Below are 16,552 nucleotides of genomic sequence, written 5' to 3'. Positions count from 1 at the left end.
CTGACATATTAAGTAGAATTTAATTTAATTTTTTAATTTTTCTTTTAAAAAAAAATATTTGTTTCTTTTCGTGCGTCTGTGTTAAAGGACACCTGTAGTTTATTGTCAGGCAGCAGAATCTCTTCAGGTTCACCACAGCCACAGCGCCTGATTCCTGCGGTGAAATCAGCTGCGCGAAGCCCCTCGACGGGCGGACCTGAGTGACAACATGAGGTCGAGCTCTCCTGCAAAGTTGTCCAGCGGGTGTAAAGTTACGAGCGCTCAGGACACACCTCTAGAGGGAGTTCCCGGGGAGGTGGAAACGAGGAGCCGATCGCTTCTCCTGCAGTAAAGTCCGGAGGAGCCCTTTCACTCGGAGCGAGCGGCCGTCTGAGCCCGAGGCCGTGCGTCCCTTTCCGCAGCAGTCGCCGTGACGCGGGAGGAAAATGCCCGAGATGGGCAACTCTTTACGCGCGGCCGCCCTCCTGGCTTTCGTGGTTCTTTCGATCCTGGTGTCACTCTTGATCAGCAGCGTGCAGCAGTTCGGAGCTGGAATACCGCACTTTGCGAACGCAACCCCTGCTGCTGATGAGGAGTTCGCGTCGCTCCGCGGAGCGTTGATCTACCAACTCAACGAGAGGCGCAAAGAAATTATCCCGCTGCTTTTACCCTCTGATGATGATGATGATGAAAACGGACTGTCGGAGGAAACTCGACCTTCTCCCCAACTAGACTCGATTTTGGATTATAATCTGTGGAATGAGATCACACACGGCTCAAGGAAAGCGCATATGGATGAAATGGGTTGTGAGTCTCTGGTGGACATGCAGGCGGTGGAGATCCTCGGGTCTGGATACACCAAACTGGTCGTCAAAGTGAATCTGGCCGGAGGTCAGCCCGTGGCGTTAAAGCTCGTCAACGAGCAGGGGATTGATATGGGAAAGTGTTTGGAGGACTTCAAAGACCCACAGGGCTGCCGTGAGCTCGTTTCCTACAAGTTGAAGAAAGAAATAGTCCTGTTGCAGAGGCTGCAGCATCCAAATGTCATAAAGGTAAAGTGTTCCCTCTGACTTCCTTGTGTGCATCCATTTGAACCCTTTTACCCATGAAAGTGTAAAGTTAATGTGAAAATACCAAAAGAACATTACCAACTGTATTATATTGCAAAATAAGTAATGTGTGGGGCATCAAAAATCTAAACACTGGAAATACTGATGGCATGTTCTTAAGGTTTTTTCCATAATCCATGCACCACTGCTCACATTTTCCTTTGTCTCACACACAGTGAACTGAAGGAAAGGCCTCACTGGCTCGGCAGGACCTTCCCATGTAATTAAATTAAATTCACTGACCCTCTTCTGACCTTTGGGTCCAGTTTGGCAAGAGCTGACAATGTGCCTCTGTCCTCTCTGCTATCCCTGGTTGCATCTGGAACCCCCAGCGCTTATTCACTCAAACCATTACAGCCCAATCTAGAGCTAGTTTGAACTAAACGGATGGGTTTGTTTCTCACCAGCAGTCGTGTGACAGCGGCGTGTCCAATAAAATTCACAAGTGCACAGGGCACCGAAGAGTAGAAGGGGATTTTATTGTCCCAAGTCTGAGCTGCAGGGAGTGAGGCTGGCAGAACACAGTGTCCTCTCAATTTACCCCCACACACGCAGAACTTTTTGACACTTTAACCCGTTGCTTTATTTAATTTCTGCAGAGTTAAAAACAAACAGAAGGTTAATGATCTTTTTTCTTTTTTTTTTTTCGCTCTATTTTACTGTTGGCTAACCACAGTTATTCTCCACCCCACAGCTCAAAGGTCATTGCACGGGAGATGCAAGAGGCCAGGGAGGAAGAGTCACGGTCATTCTGGAGCAGGGGAATCCTCTCCAGATGATCCAGCTGCTCCAGAGCCCCTGGGAGGACAGATTCAGGGTAAGCACATTAGCTCCCGCCCTGTAGCTCTCGATAGGCACGCTCTGTCATTTATCACTTACACTGCACTACACACTCTCTCACACATATTGCGCGTAACGCATGTGCGAGCCCTCGCTGCTCTTGGTAGAAAAGATGAAGGTTGAAAGATGAGGGAAGAGGACATTTGAAACTCCTGGTGGTCTGACATCTGTCCCTCAGTGTATTTGATCAGGCTGAGGTTGAAATGGAGATGGAGTCCTGGAGTTAATCCACTGGAGGCTAGGAATGTCATCTCATCCCTCACAAACACACACACACACACACACACACACACACACACACACACACACACACACACACAACTTCAGCTCAACCCCCATCACAGGTATGCTCACCGTGGGAGTCAACGGAGGCCGAATTTACACTCCAGGGATCCAAGTATGTGTGTGTGTGTGTGTGTCTTCGCGCATGGATGTGTTTGAAAGAGAAAGAGAGAATGAGTGGTAGAGCAAATAAAACAACGTCAGAGCACGCACGTTTTGTTTTTTTAGATTAGCAACAGTAACATCACAGTCTGCAAGTATCATCTCAACTATGGGCCTCATTTTGCTACATCACTCAAACAGCCGTTCATAATACGCCCCCACCCCCACCCCAACCCCCCGGCCCCTCTCCGCTACGCTGCATCTGCGCAGGCTACAGTAATCCAGGGGTGTTTGGTTTCACCCAGCCCTGTTTTTACATTGCTTCGATCCCACCAAGTGACGTCCAAGAGACCCGAAGCACTACCTAACTCTGTAGCTATGTTTGTAGTGTGACAGAATCATTTCATGCTCCGTCACTGCGTGGCTAATGCCTTTATTTTGCCTATAGTGGCCTACTTATTTTCTCCTTCTGTTATAGGATTTAAAGAGTACTATAAAAAACAGTCTCAGGAAATGGTTTGCAAATGTGGTTGGTGAAATGTCTTAAAAGCAAATAACACTGTGTTTTTGCAAGACTGAAGGTTTTTTTTACACTTTAGTATTTTGGTTATATAATGAAATTTAATTATTTTGTCCAGTGTGACACCTTTTCAGGAAAAAAGGGTGTCCATTTTTAGCTTGAACAAGAGGAACATTTGTAAAAGTTTTTTATTTGACACAAAGTGGAAGAAGTTGAAGTAACCACAAAAAATTAAAACCAACTTTGGAGCTAAAATTAGGGCTGTAACTAACTATTATTTTCAATATTGATTCATCTGGCATTTTTTTAAAATTAGTCAATTAATCAAATCTAAGATTGACAGAATATTAAATCCGCAATAATTTTGATAATGGAATAATCACTTTCTAAGCAAAATTTCAAAAAAAGTCACTAATTCTAGCTTCTCCAATGACAATTGTCATAGTAAAGTGAATGTTTTTTTTGATTTTGGACTGTAGGTCCGACAAAACAAGCTGTTTAAATATGCCAACATGAGCTTCAGGAAATCATGATGGGCATTATGGCCCATATGATTCATTCAGAAAGTATTACTTGCAGCCCTGATTTAAATCATTAATATGTTTGATAACAATGTAAAATGTCTAATTAAAAGCTTTCAGAGCCTAGGATAGCATCTTAAAATTTCAGCTTTGTCTAACCAACATTAGAAAGTGAAAAATAATAAATTTGAAATGATATAAAAACAGCAAAAAAATAAGCAAATCCTTGTATTATAGAGCTATAATCAGTGAATGTTTTACATTTTTACTTAAATTACAATTAATTTGTTATCTAAATTCTTAGATATACTTTCCTGACTTACTGAATTTTTCAGCCCTTGTTACAATATTTTTTGAGTCACAAGAACAGTTTGTTACTCCATGAATGCATTTCTGTGCACTTAAACAAACTGTCATCAATCCAGCTGATCAGGTTTTGGCATGTCTGATCTCCTCCCAGGTGTGTCTGGACCTCGTCAGGCTCCTCCACTTCCTCTCCCAGTCTTCTCTGGGCTCTGTAGCTCTGCTGGACTTCCAGCCCCGGCAGTTTGTCACTGTGTCCGGCGAGCTGAAGCTCACAGACCTGGATGACGCCAGCGCCGAGGAGACCGCCTGTCAGAGCGATGCAGACTGCACCCTACAGTTTCCGCACAGAAATTTCACGCTGCCCTGCTCCACTCGGGGAGTGTGTGAGGGCTTGAATGAGAAGAGGAACATTTACAATGCCTATAGGTAAGAAAAGTGACAGTTTTACTACATGATAGATGTGTGATGGATGGATAGAGCAGCAGCTACATGGATGATTGCTTAAATATAGGCTCAGCTGACACCTAAAATGTTGTTGACGGGAAAGACATACAGCTGAAAAATTTGCGGTTTGATGGAAGAGGTGTGATAAATAAATTGGTAGTTCCAGTGGGGGGAAAAAAAGGTGTATTTCCTCTTTAAAAAGACTTCAGATTTTTGACAGCTTTATGGATTGTTTGTTTTAACAGCAACGTGAGACAAGTCATGTTCTGTGGGAACTATGTGATGGGGCTTGTCTGTCTTTCTGTCGGTCTAAATGAGTTGTTTCTGCCTGGCCCCAGGTATTTTTTCACCTACCTGCTGCCTCACCAGGCCCCGCCCGGCCTCACACACCTGGTAGACCACATCATGAACTCCACAGGTGAGGATGAGAGACGTCTTGACATGACCGGACACTAACTATTGAAGATCAGAAAGCGAATCAAATCATTCCATTATCGGAGTTGTGTAATGACATGTCTGAAGGTCTTAGTGCTTCTTTTAATGAGCTTGACAAAATGCTCCATGACATGTAACACAGTAATGAATATAAGTTGTTATAGGTTGAGATCACACAGCTAGGATTAAACAGGAGAGCATAGTGAGGAAAAAACAAATCATCTATATTGGATGACCTGTAGTCAGTTCGATCTTTTACTAGACGTAATGCATTGTGTGTGTCCAGGGGAGCTGAAAGCTGACATCAATCAGACGCTGGAGGCCTTTGAACACATCCTCCTCCTGTACAAGTCTGGCCTGCACCTGGACAACCTGCCTCCATCAATAATCAGAGGTAAGAGCTCGTGGAATGAAGGCAGGCTTTTTAGAAAGTACAGTGGGCCCTCGTGTAGACCTTTTTCTCCGAGAGAATGCTTTTTTTGATCCACTTTTAAAGAAAGCTCAGACAGCCTACACCCCCTTCATTTTGTATCTTAAAAAAAAAAAATGCGTGTGTGTGGGGGGGGTTGTTCTCCTGTTCAGGCTGTTTTGACAGGTTTATTAGGCAGCTGGAATGACAGGACAAGACCAACAGAGTGGGATTAATCCTGCATGCCTCTGGGTCAGAAAGCAAAGTCGCCGTTCATTTAACAAAACAGCGCTGGGATTACATCAAGTTATTTTTTTACATAAGAAATGTTCTATTTAGTTCTTTTGCCTCTAAGGAGAGTTATAGAGAGATTTTTTTTTTTTTTTTTGTTGCAAACTTGTCCCACTTTTAAATTCTTTATATAAAAAACTCTAGTTAACATATTTTTCCTTTTCAAAATGGCCACATGAAGTAATTTCTTTTGCAAACTTTTCATCCAACTTTTGTATACTTTCAGTTTAAAAACCAAAAGTCCTTCACGTTTCTTCTCTGCAACTCGCCTCTGCCCACTCCGCCGCAGCCCCCCTCACCCCCCCGCCGTTCCTCTCAGCTCTATGAAATATTAATAACAGAATGACTGGCCTGCGTTCCTGTGGTGAGATTTTTCCGTCCCCCAGATGCTGGATTGTTTATATAGCAGCTCTTTGTGAATTTAATCACAGATTCAGGGTAAAGAGGCCTGGGCGCTGAGGCTGACACCGAGAGAGAATGTTTTAGCTTAACAAGATGGTGCCATGAGCCAACCCTGCTGCTACTGAGTGTGTGTGATAAGACCTAAAAAAAAAAAATAATGTGTGTATATTCCTTTGTCATCTTGTGGGTTTTGTTTAAACAGAGGTAGTTTTTTGGCCGTGGACAAACCAGGTCCTGTTTTTGTTCAGTTTAGTGAAACCTAGTTTAGCTTATAGAGTTTAGATTAGTTTACAGTTTGACATATTGCTTATGCTTATTCACTTTTTTTTGCCGAGAGTTAGATGAGAAGATTAACATTCTCAAAAAGTTTTTGTCAGGTAAATATACAGCTAGCAGCCGGTTAGTTTAAATTATCATGCTGACTGGAAACGGGGGGAAACAGCAAGCTTGGCTCTGTCCAGGGGTTAAAAAATGTGCATATAAGCTGTTGTATCGTGTTTGTTTAAAAGGCTCTACTGGCTGACATCAAGGCTTTAGGAACTTCAGCAGTGTTGGTAGCTGGACTTTGTTACCTTTGGACTGAGCCAGGCTAGCTGTTTACCCTTGTCTCCAGTCTTTGTGTTAAGCTAAGCTAGCCAGCTGGTAACTGTAGCCGTATATATACCAGACAGCTTTTAGGGTGGTATGATCTTCCCAGCAGCAAAAACAGGCAAAGAAGTGTACTTCCCCAAATGTTTAACTATTGCTTTTGAATGATTAAACAACCAGAGGAGAAAAAAAGTCAAAAGATCCTGCAATTGTATATTAAAAAACACATGGGCTCATTAACATGTCTCCTCTCGAAAGAGAAAAAAATTAGAATTGCAGCCAAATACACAAACACAAAGCGTGATAAAAGAAGCCAAATGGCAAAACAGCTCAAAGAGGAACAGAGTGTAATAATGTGAGTGTTTGTGTGTGTGTGCGCGTGTGTATGTGTGGGTGTGTACGTGTGTTTGTGTAGAAAAAAAGACGTTGATCACACCCCAAGTCTTAATTTGAAATTGCTGACAGATGGAGATTCATTGGTAATGTGGATATAACTTTTCCACAGCTGAGATCATCTGTGATTTGATGAAGGAAGCCAGAATCTGGTAGAGATATAGTTTCTTAAAACGGCTGTTGCTGCAAGTATGAATTTAGTTGTCTGCTACAAAGCAGAGACTGAACTTATTTAGGTCCTGAGCACTGTCAAAAATATAAACACATTTGATATTCTGTATATTAATATGAAAGGAAGACTGTTTCCGGTCATTCATCTTAAACACAGAGTTTATATTCATATGTCTCTGTCTCCTCAACATTTGAGGCTTGCCACCCTTGCTGCTCCCCGGCAGGCCTCATTTTTTTACTCCCCTGAGAAGGATCCTCTAAATACTCCTTCTCCTTGTTCCCTTTTCTCAGAGCCAGAAGACAGATCCTCGTGTCTTTTTCCTCTTAACAATACCCCTACACACACACCAGCTCCTGCCATTTAGGAAGGTTAAGAGTTTGTAACAGTCTGCCTCCTCCGCACGGACTCACAAACCAAGCTTTTGTCCATTTCTTGTGTGTGTGTGTGTTACTCTGTGTGTGCGTGCGTGCGTGCGTGCGTGCGTGCGTGCGTGCGTGCGTGTGTGTGTGTGTGTGTTTGTGAGTGTTTCTGCAGGCATGTGTGTCTGCATGCTTCTTTCTCATGGCTCCTGCTAATGTGTAGCAGATGATTTAAAGCCAGATCCACAAGAAGTCTGACCGAAAGAATTATAATGATGGATGTAACGCAAATGTTGAGCAGGACGAAGGTGAAGTGCAAGGATTTTTTTCAGGGCAGACAGCAGTTTGTGAAAGAAAGAGCTAAAACTGGTGTCAAATGGAGATATATATATATATATATATATATATATATAATATAATATAATATTTTTTTTCATTTTACAAAAGCCAGAATAGATTCAGTATAGTTCAATAGTTTAAGGTTGTGGTTTGTTAACAAAGAAAAAGTGTGTTTGTCTTTCCTGAAACAATTAGTTGATAAGTAGATTGGCAGAAACATAATCAGCAACTATTTTTATATTTGGCTTATTTCATGCAAAATGCCAAAGGTTTTGTGGTTCCAGCTTCTAAGTTGTGAGGCTTTGCTGTTGTTTTCATGCTCATGTGAAAGTAAATTCAATAATTTTGGGTTCTAGACTGTTAGTTAGACTAAACATATTATTTGTAATTGTCATTATGGGTTCTGGGAAGTTATTATGAAATTTTTTTTTTAGACCAAATGATTAACTGGCAATAATTGCTAATGAAATAATCATTAGCTGCAGCCCTATATTTCATAACAACTAACAAAAAAATTAAAAGGTAAATCCAAATGTTCATATTCATTGTAAATTTAGTGGTACTGTGTGAACATATACATGCATAAGGTGTTGGAAAATATTTAGTAAGAAAATATTTTTTGTGTAATTTACGGCTGTAGGATGGCCAAAAACAAAATATTTTCCTAAATGCAGTCCCTATGAATACTGTTGTTTGTTTTTTTAAAATCATTTATTATTCTAAAGGTGTATCTTTCTACTTAAAATCTGTCAATCATAACCATAGTGATCCCTTTGAGTCAGAGGGAGCTCTGTAGTTGCATGACAAATATCTGCACTTTCAACATGTTTTCTTTGTTGTTCCTCTTCATGTCCTTATCTGTATTCTCCTCCTCCTGCGCTGCGCTGCGTTAGTCTCCCCCACAGGGATCATTAAACTTTCATCTTATCCTCAGAGAGCGCTTCAAAATCTTTCAGTAGCCTCGTGTATTGAAGTGGCATCTTGTCTTCTGTGGTTAGATTACTCCGTGATCCGAGGTATGGGGACCTCAGGGAACGTGGAGTACCGCTGTTGGCCGTCCTACAGCCAGCAGGGCTGCGTGCTGTCGGTCTACAGCGCCAGAGAGGCTGCACACATCTGTAACTCTCATTCTCAGTGCAACAGCTTCACTCTGACCGGCCAGAAGACATGGACAGGTTTGTAAAGCCAGAGTTAAACTCCTTTCTTCCCTCTGATCTGTCATCTGATCCAAAAGACAGTCAAATGTTATTACTAATCAAGAGGCTTGTCTGATATGCGGTTTTGCAGCTCATTTTAGTCTGAATAAAACTCATTACATGAATTAAATAGGCTTAATGCGCAAATACTGAGAAAGTTATGTTATCAGTATGTGTAACTGCCAACTAAATCATGTTTGTCACTTGACTGAGACTGCTGGGTAAACATACTGAGCTCCTACTTCTTTAATCTTTTGATGATGCTTTTAAAAGTTGAAATGTACACAGTTATTAAGGATATCAAGTCAGAACATGTTACTTTACTGATGTTGCCGACTTGTTAAACATGGCTCTTTTCCTCTCTCTCTCTCCCTCTCCCTTTTTTTTTTCGTGCTTTGCAGGTCGCCTCCTGGCCTCTTTCAGGGGCAGCTTCAGTCATCTGGTGCCTGATGGGACATCAGAGGTGTATGTGAAGAAAACCAAAGCTCCTGAAACTTCTACAGCATGACGTGAGGAACAAACAGAACAGTCCTGCTTAAATCGAGTTGGAGTTACTGTGGAGTGGGATCTCAGATAGCACGCGGCCGGTGACGTGGAGCAAAGCAAAATGTTGCGCTTAAGAAAAAGAGAAACTGTGTCCTCCTCGTGAACATGTTGAACGCAGCTCGCCTCTGTGGGTTCACAGGAGGAGCGTAGAGGCTGAGGAGGAGGCGTTTGAAGTGAGGCAAGTGAATGTGATGTATTTATAGGGCTTCTGCTCAGTGACTGTTTGATCTGCCTGCCAGCTCACTGCCTCTGCCAACTACTATTTAAAGGGATTTCCCTTCAGGTACAATTAAGGAGGGAGAGCCTTGTGCCTTTGACATGTTTTTTTTTTTTTCTACTTTGTCTTTGGTTGCCATGTGTGTTAGCTTTCGTTGTGAGGCCGGGTCCCCTTAGTAGGATCTTTAAGCCAAAGAGGTAATGAGAACAGCCACTGCAGCTCAGCGTTTGAAGCCTGAGGACGAGAAAAGAAAACAAGCTCTTATAGAAATACACTTTGATGTTAATGCGCTGAGGTTGCGGCTGTTTTTTCATGGTTCCCTAGCTTAGCTGTGCTGTGCTATGAGATGGCAACAACCATGTAAGCATTTACACATCAACAATGAGCAAAGATGATTGAAACCATTCCAGAGCAGTTTGTTTTTACGTACTTTCGCAAACTTAGTTTATAGTGCATAGTTCATCAGTATTTATATGATCAAATGAAATGTAATTGTTCTTACATGATTGTGCATTATAGCTTACATGCACCTTGTGGGTGAAACTTTTATTTTCAATGAAAAATTATTCACTTCAGTGGCTTTTTTATACTTCACTAATTGTAACTGTACAGTTTCCAATTTGTAATTATATAAATGTTTTGTTTCTACTTATTGCTGTTGTGGTCATTTACATTTTTATTTTTACTTGAATGTAACTATAACTAACAGCTGTTTATTTCTCATTTTGCACCTTTCTCTGTGTGTGTCTGTCTGTCTGCGTGTGTGGGCGTCAGTGAGGGAGGTAAAAGTTGCATGTGTATACTGACCTGGTTTCGTGTGTGTTTAAGTCCGTTATCTGATCGCGTGCCCCCACATCAACAATCTGTAGCCCATCTGAATGGATGAGGAGCTCCACAGAGTTTGCACAATACCAGAGGAATGCATTCAAATGCCGTGTCATGCTGGGCTCATTATGAGCCTTAATTAATACATGTAAATTAGCTTACTTACCGGCCCTTTCTCATGGTGAGAGAGGTGCTGTTACTGTAAGACAAAGACAGTCATCAGGACAATCAGAGCTCAATCTGCGGTTAGCACACGAATTGGCTTGCCATCTGTGCCTGCCAAGAGGAACCTGGTGAGATTGAGATAATGGCAGGACTGCAGGGTGGCAGACTGAAGGATTTGTAAGGTCAGGATTCAAGATTCATCAGCCACAGAGTTTCTGGGGGGAGAGAGAGAGCAGAAAAAATACCCATGATGTCCTGATACAAGCCAGAGACTTTTGTAACACATCATCCCCCCACTCTTTGCATATTTCCTGCTGCAGTTACAAACGGGGGAACAATTCAAAAACGTGATGCTCAATTTTGGTCAATAGAAATCACAAAACATGTTTAAATTCTCAATAATTCTAATACCATAACATCAATTGATGTTGGAATTATCCAGCATCTGGCTCAAAAGTAGTAAAAACAGAGTAAAAAAAAATCAGAAACAAAAGAATACCAAGAGTAGATACTGCAAATTCCAGATAGTTTTGTGGTAATTCCTTTACCATTCAGCTATACCACTACCACTGACTTGAAAAGACATGTCCTGTCTACAAATTACACTTTTATGGCTGAGACACCGGGGAGGCCTCAGGGTCCTCTTTGCCTCATGTTGGCCCCTTTTTGTCTGGACAAAGCTGGCTGATTAGAGTCTGATTCTGGAGATAAGGAGTCTGAGTAAGATTAGATAAGACCAAACCAACTCACTGGAGCAACACAGCAGGACTGATGACTGGTTGCATGGTGGTGGGAATAATCCCACACAAGAGTTTGTGTGTTTTATCTGTGCTACAGTAAATAGACTTAAAACCTGACTGAAAGAACTGCTGTTAGCCTCAAAGATTTCAGTATAAAAAAAAAATAAGTAAAAAAAAATAAAAGGAATAGTTTGAGAAATGTGCTCATTTGCTTTCTTACCAACAGTTAGATGAAAAGATTGATACCATGAGGCTACCACGAGCAGCTGATTAGTTTAGCTTAGCACAAAGACTGGAAGCAGCTAGTTGGTTTTGTTTAGTTTAGTTATTTACACTGTAAAAAGCATAGTTTTGGGAAAAAAGCGAAGTCCTTTTTTTCTGAATATAGAGCTATAGCTAGCAGCTAGTTAGTTTAAACTATCATACAGACTGGAATCAAGGGAATCAGCTAGCCTGGCTCTGTCCAAAGGTAACGCGGTTTTAGAGAAAAGTTACTGGTCCCTGCCATGAAATAGTTTGGCGCATAACCCCATGTAAAATTTAAATTGTTTTGTTTTCTCCAGTACACAGATGGAAGTTAGGACTCAAAAGTCAACTCAGTAAAATGGTCACACTACATTACTTTTAAAGCTTAATGTCTTCACACTGATAATACATAGCACATCCCTTGAATTTCTCTCAGTGATAAGCTTTAATTTATTGAAACTTACAGCTGAGGTTCATCCTCCTCCACATCAGCTCGGAGAAGAGAATGTCTGGCGTCTAAATGGTTTGTCTTGGCAATGTTTTTGACAGAGCTAATGGATGTTCTGGCTTCGTATAAAGCTTGCACATGTTGTTTTATGCTCAGATGTTTTGAAACACGTCCCAAATGCTGGGTGGTAATATATTCATTAGGTTATTCAGCTGAAATGCAATGTACATTTACGGCATAACAATGCATCTTTCTTGGTTTGGTGAGGAGCCTGGGATTGGTGAATCAGCACCGTGTTCTGCGGTTGTTCCAGAGGAGGTTTTCACAGCCTAGTTTTTGTATTCTCAGTTGAGTCTGAAAGTATTCCCTTTCTTTCCTGACTTTGTTTATTTAGCTGGAAAGCTGGAAATACGTGCAGGGTTTGAAGGTTGAGCTGCTCTGAGCCCCCTTTTTTTTGGCATGTTTGTTTTGTTATGAAAGTAATTTTTGGTTTAGGGATGTATTCATGTTTGCATTGCGGTGAAACATTTAAAATGATCATGTGGTATTACTGTCGTCATGATCATGTGTGGTGGAGTGTCCCTCTGTTTTTAAGCGTGTAATTGACAAGTTGGTCTTTCATGAAAGGTTCACGGAACCAGCGGGGGAGGAGAAAGATTGTTTTTTTTCCTCAGCTCCATACGCCTCCGTTTCTGTTTTTTTAAGTTTCCAGTTTCACTCGACTTGTTTCCGTCGGGTTTTATTCATGACCTCCATCTGGAAATAATATATGTTCATGAAAACAAGCCATCAGCAATTTTAGGGAAGAGTTCTGTGTGTGCGCGCATATGTATGTCTGCATGTGCAGAGAGGGGGACATTAGGGCCCCTTCTGTGGGGTTCAGGCTCCACCAATGTAACAGTGTTAGTGCAGAGAAATACATGTATGTCCAAGCTAAGAACCAGAGCCTCCATCATCCTCTCTTAAAATCCTTGTGCAGTGCTTTTGTGGTCTGGCTAAAGTCTTTGATTCAAATGCAAAGTTTGTCATCAAATGCTAGAAACCGCAGTTGCTGGGAGAAATTACGCGTCAGGCAGGTCTTTGGCAAAATGTTTGACCTTGGCTCAGCCTTAAAATATGCATTAACTCAGTGAAAGCCTGCATAGTTCTGCAGGAAAGAAGATCTGGCTTGTGTTTGAGTTGCTTGCAGGAGCGTATGCAGCCTGTGACGGGAGAGATAGAGCAGATATTCACTCAACTCCAGGCTCACAGAAACACCTCTGTGCCTGTCTGCCGCCGTGGCTGCGGTACACAAGGGACCGGCCGGTCACACCTGAGAGCCTCTGAAGAGTAGCCAGACATTTAGCCGTCCTGTTCCGAGCACAGAGGCTTCTTAGTTTGCCGGTCGCTGTCTGTATATCTAACTCACTAACTAAGTATTTGTCCGTCTGCCTGGAGCTGATGCTATCTCTTTCAGAGTCATAATGGCTTTAGCAGGCCCTGAAGCAGAGAGCAAGTAGATGTGTGTGAGGAGGAGAGGTTTTCATTTCTCTCTGTCTGCAGTGGGGAGGGCCTTGGATCATGTTTTAGAGCCCTGAAGTTAACCCCAGTCAAAGGTTTATGCCTACCACTAAAGCCACTGAAGTAACCTAAAAGGTGTAATAGCTCAACATTGTATCCAGTGACATCTCCATGGACCCACTGTATAGTTATCTGGTATATGGCAAAACTGGTTACTACAGTGCTGCACAATTTGCCTGAAAATGGTGTATTGAAATAAAAATTTAAAAAAAATTAGGAGACAGCTTTAAAAGTATATTTCACAAAAGCTTGAAAATAGTGTATTTATTTGATGTTCAGTGTTGTATCTTCAATGGAAATCTCTGTTGGGGCAGCCTCACTTGTGGGTATTGCGAAACCTTTTTTCGTTATGAGATCCCCACATGTTCCTCTGCCCTGCATTCCCTCCCGCTACATCGCAGCAGCAGGCTGGGTCATTTTTCTTTTGAAGTCCCCTCACCCCAACCACGACCCAACCCCCAACGTCTCTTCCTCACCAGTCCATCCATCATAGAGAGTTTCTGGAACCTCCTTTCACCCCACCCGTCCACCTCTGCTGCTGCCACTGCCCTCCCTCTCTGTTTGAAACGCTCCTTCAGGCCAAAAAAACTCCATCACTTTACTATTAATTTAAGCCTCCGCCACTGCTGTTAAATTGTTCCACTCCACATATAACTCCAAGTCTCCATCAGTGTCCTCTGCCTGCCAGTCTTCCACCGCTCCCGTCTTCTTCCAAGTCACAGCCCACAACTGCTGTGAAGCATCTGGAGTTTCCCCCATCTTTCAACTGGCTGAGACCTGAGGGCGGGGCAGCTGAAGATCAGGAATTGTGGTTTGTGTGCGTGTGTGTGTGTGTGTGCGTGTGCGTGTGTGTGTGTGTGTGTGTTTGCGTGTGTGTTGCCAACTACCACTGCTTTTCAAATCAAAGTGCCTGCCTTTTGTTGCGTTCTCTGGAATCCCCTCCGTCACACCTCGGCCATTTCTCAGCGGGGGGATTATTGCCCCCAGCCAGAGGAAGTCTTCCTCCTCTACAGTTAATCTTCTATCACAAATACATCCTTTGACTCCCCCTGAGTTACAGAATTATACACAAATTAAATGAATTTATGCATTCGGGACTTTTAATTTGATAAGATGTTCCAATTTCTTGAAACAGCCTAGTTCTTGTTTTGTACACAAAATTTGACTTCTTCATTTTGAACACAATTAGCAAAGACTCTCCTCACTGTAATGGTATTAATCCATAAACTTTCTCTACTTACATTTTTCCGGTTTATCAGATGTTAGATATTTGGGAGATGAGAGAAAAAGCCCTTTTATCAAAATCAAAAAAAGCACTGTTTCTTCCTTCTGATATTCGATGCACAATTAATTAAAATTTTTGCACATAAATATATAGTATTATAGTACGTTACTTGAAGTTGTGTATCATTGATATCTTTCTTTTAGCTTTTTATATGTGTTAACAGATCCCTTGCTGTATTTTTGATGGCCAAAACACTTGACAATTGATATTAACCAAGTAACTAACTATCCAGTAATTGCAGTTGCAATACTTGTCTCTGGTACAATGACGTGCAGCTTCAGTTGCCTTGTGTAGGTTGTTAAACCTGTGAAGAGCTGTGAACTGCAGCTCTTTGCCACAAGTCCCCAATTAGGGTTCTGCCCACACAGCCATAAAACAGTTAGTGGAATCATTCAGAGGCTGTTAGATTTAACACTATTAAGAGTTCATTAGTACCTGCATATACAACTGCTGCTCCCATTGGAGGATCATTAACATATACCCATTAAAATAGGCTAGAGGCCTTTTCACTCATATTAATTGCACTCCCTTTTGGCTTTCCCCTATAGTGCATTGTGATATACGGTCACAATTCATTTTACTTTTGTAAGTGTTGTGACAAGAGTACATCATTGTTGTTTGAAGAAAACACAGGATTTTACTTAAACTGAAGGTCTTAAACTTTAAGCTGCAGCTTAGCTGGGAACAGACTAACGATGGAAAGTGTTGAGAGCCGCTTCATTAATTATACATATTTAAAAAGGTTGAGTATAATTAATAAAATAAATTGTCACCTTTCAAAAATGATTATTTACATTTAGAATTAAATGTGCTTTTAAAATATGTTTAAAAAAACTACGAAATGATTACTAAAGGGATACATTTATTTCATTATTCATTAAGTTATTTATCTATTAATGAGTTTAACACTGCTAGGCCTTAAAACCATTAGTAACATAAGTCTAATGATTAGACACAGCAAAATTACACAAAAACTCAGGAAAATTATATACCATTTGTGTGCGCAATGTGTTGGCAAGCCGATATTCAAAAAAATGATACTGCGGAGAAATTATGTTTCCATCAATATATAGCATAAAATAATAAGATCGGTGAGATAAGAGTAATTACATATTTTTTCATACATTTGGTTTATGAACATTAATAAATTCCTTTTTAATGAACAACTTATATTAACTATAATTCATTAAGCACAGACAGTTGTAAACACAACTTGGAGACAAGACAAAAGTGAAGATTCGTAAATAGGTAAAATAATCAGCTTACAGATAAGTAACATGTTGTCAGAAATATCAGGAAAGACGGACTGGTGCACTGAGCAAGATGTGAACTGAAGACAGTGATAGCGACCTGTCAAGAGACAGAGACTGATGTAGACAGCGACAGACAAAGTGACTGACACAGGGGAGGAGAGAGAAAAAAAAACATCTTGGTAGAAAGAGAGAGTGGTTTCGCCGGAGGTCGACCAAGACTGGGAGAAACAAAGACCTTTGATGGAGAGACATAAACAGAAGAGAAAAGGTGACATATCAGAGAGGTCACCATCTAGTTTGTGAATGAAGACAGTAAATATACCTACAACAGACACAATAACTCAGCAGATTCAAATTCAAAAGTGGAGGAAATACCTTCATCATCTGTTAACAGTGGTGGAAAAGCGATTACAGTATGTCTGCATGTACTATATGACACGGTATACAGATTAGATCATTTTTGAAGAGGCTTTATCAGGTAATAAGCATTTTATCGTGAAATTGTTACTCCGTGAACCAAGTGCACATGGGGATTGTACACAGAGAGGGATAAGTGGCACGGGAAAAGTACACCACACTT

At 41.3% G+C, this 16,552-nt stretch overlaps 1 protein-coding gene across 1 annotated transcript; it reads left to right on the top strand.

Moving 5' to 3' along the window:
- Positions 1-108: 108 nt before the first annotated feature.
- On the top strand, positions 109-10,098 carry pkdccb (protein kinase domain containing, cytoplasmic b). Its single transcript, XM_040136704.1, has 7 exons — positions 109-1,031; positions 1,783-1,905; positions 3,814-4,085; positions 4,442-4,521; positions 4,825-4,932; positions 8,490-8,666; positions 9,089-10,098. The coding sequence occupies exons 1-7, from the start codon at positions 426-428 to the stop codon at positions 9,193-9,195; spliced, it is 1,473 nt and encodes a 490-aa protein (XP_039992638.1). The 5' UTR covers positions 109-425; the 3' UTR covers positions 9,196-10,098.
- Positions 10,099-16,552: the final 6,454 nt, after the last annotated feature.

The sequence above is a fragment of the Xiphias gladius genome, chromosome 10 (assembly GCF_016859285.1).
Source record: "Xiphias gladius isolate SHS-SW01 ecotype Sanya breed wild chromosome 10, ASM1685928v1, whole genome shotgun sequence".
Classification (NCBI taxonomy): Eukaryota; Metazoa; Chordata; class Actinopteri; order Istiophoriformes; family Xiphiidae; genus Xiphias; species Xiphias gladius.
This window is presented reverse-complemented; position numbering and strand designations above follow the sequence as displayed.

What these genes read in the sequence shown, in the direction of transcription:
- pkdccb (XM_040136704.1), top strand. Translation starts at nt 426, where the DNA reads ATGCCCGAGATGGGCAACTCTTTACGCGCGGCCGCCCTCCTGGCTTTC. An exon ending in AGCATCCAAATGTCATAAAG is followed by an intron (nt 1,032 to 1,782) that starts GTAAAGTGTTCC and finishes TCCACCCCACAG; the next exon opens with CTCAAAGGTCATTGCACGGG. An exon ending in CGGCCAGAAGACATGGACAG is followed by an intron (nt 8,667 to 9,088) that starts GTTTGTAAAGCC and finishes CGTGCTTTGCAG; the next exon opens with GTCGCCTCCTGGCCTCTTTC.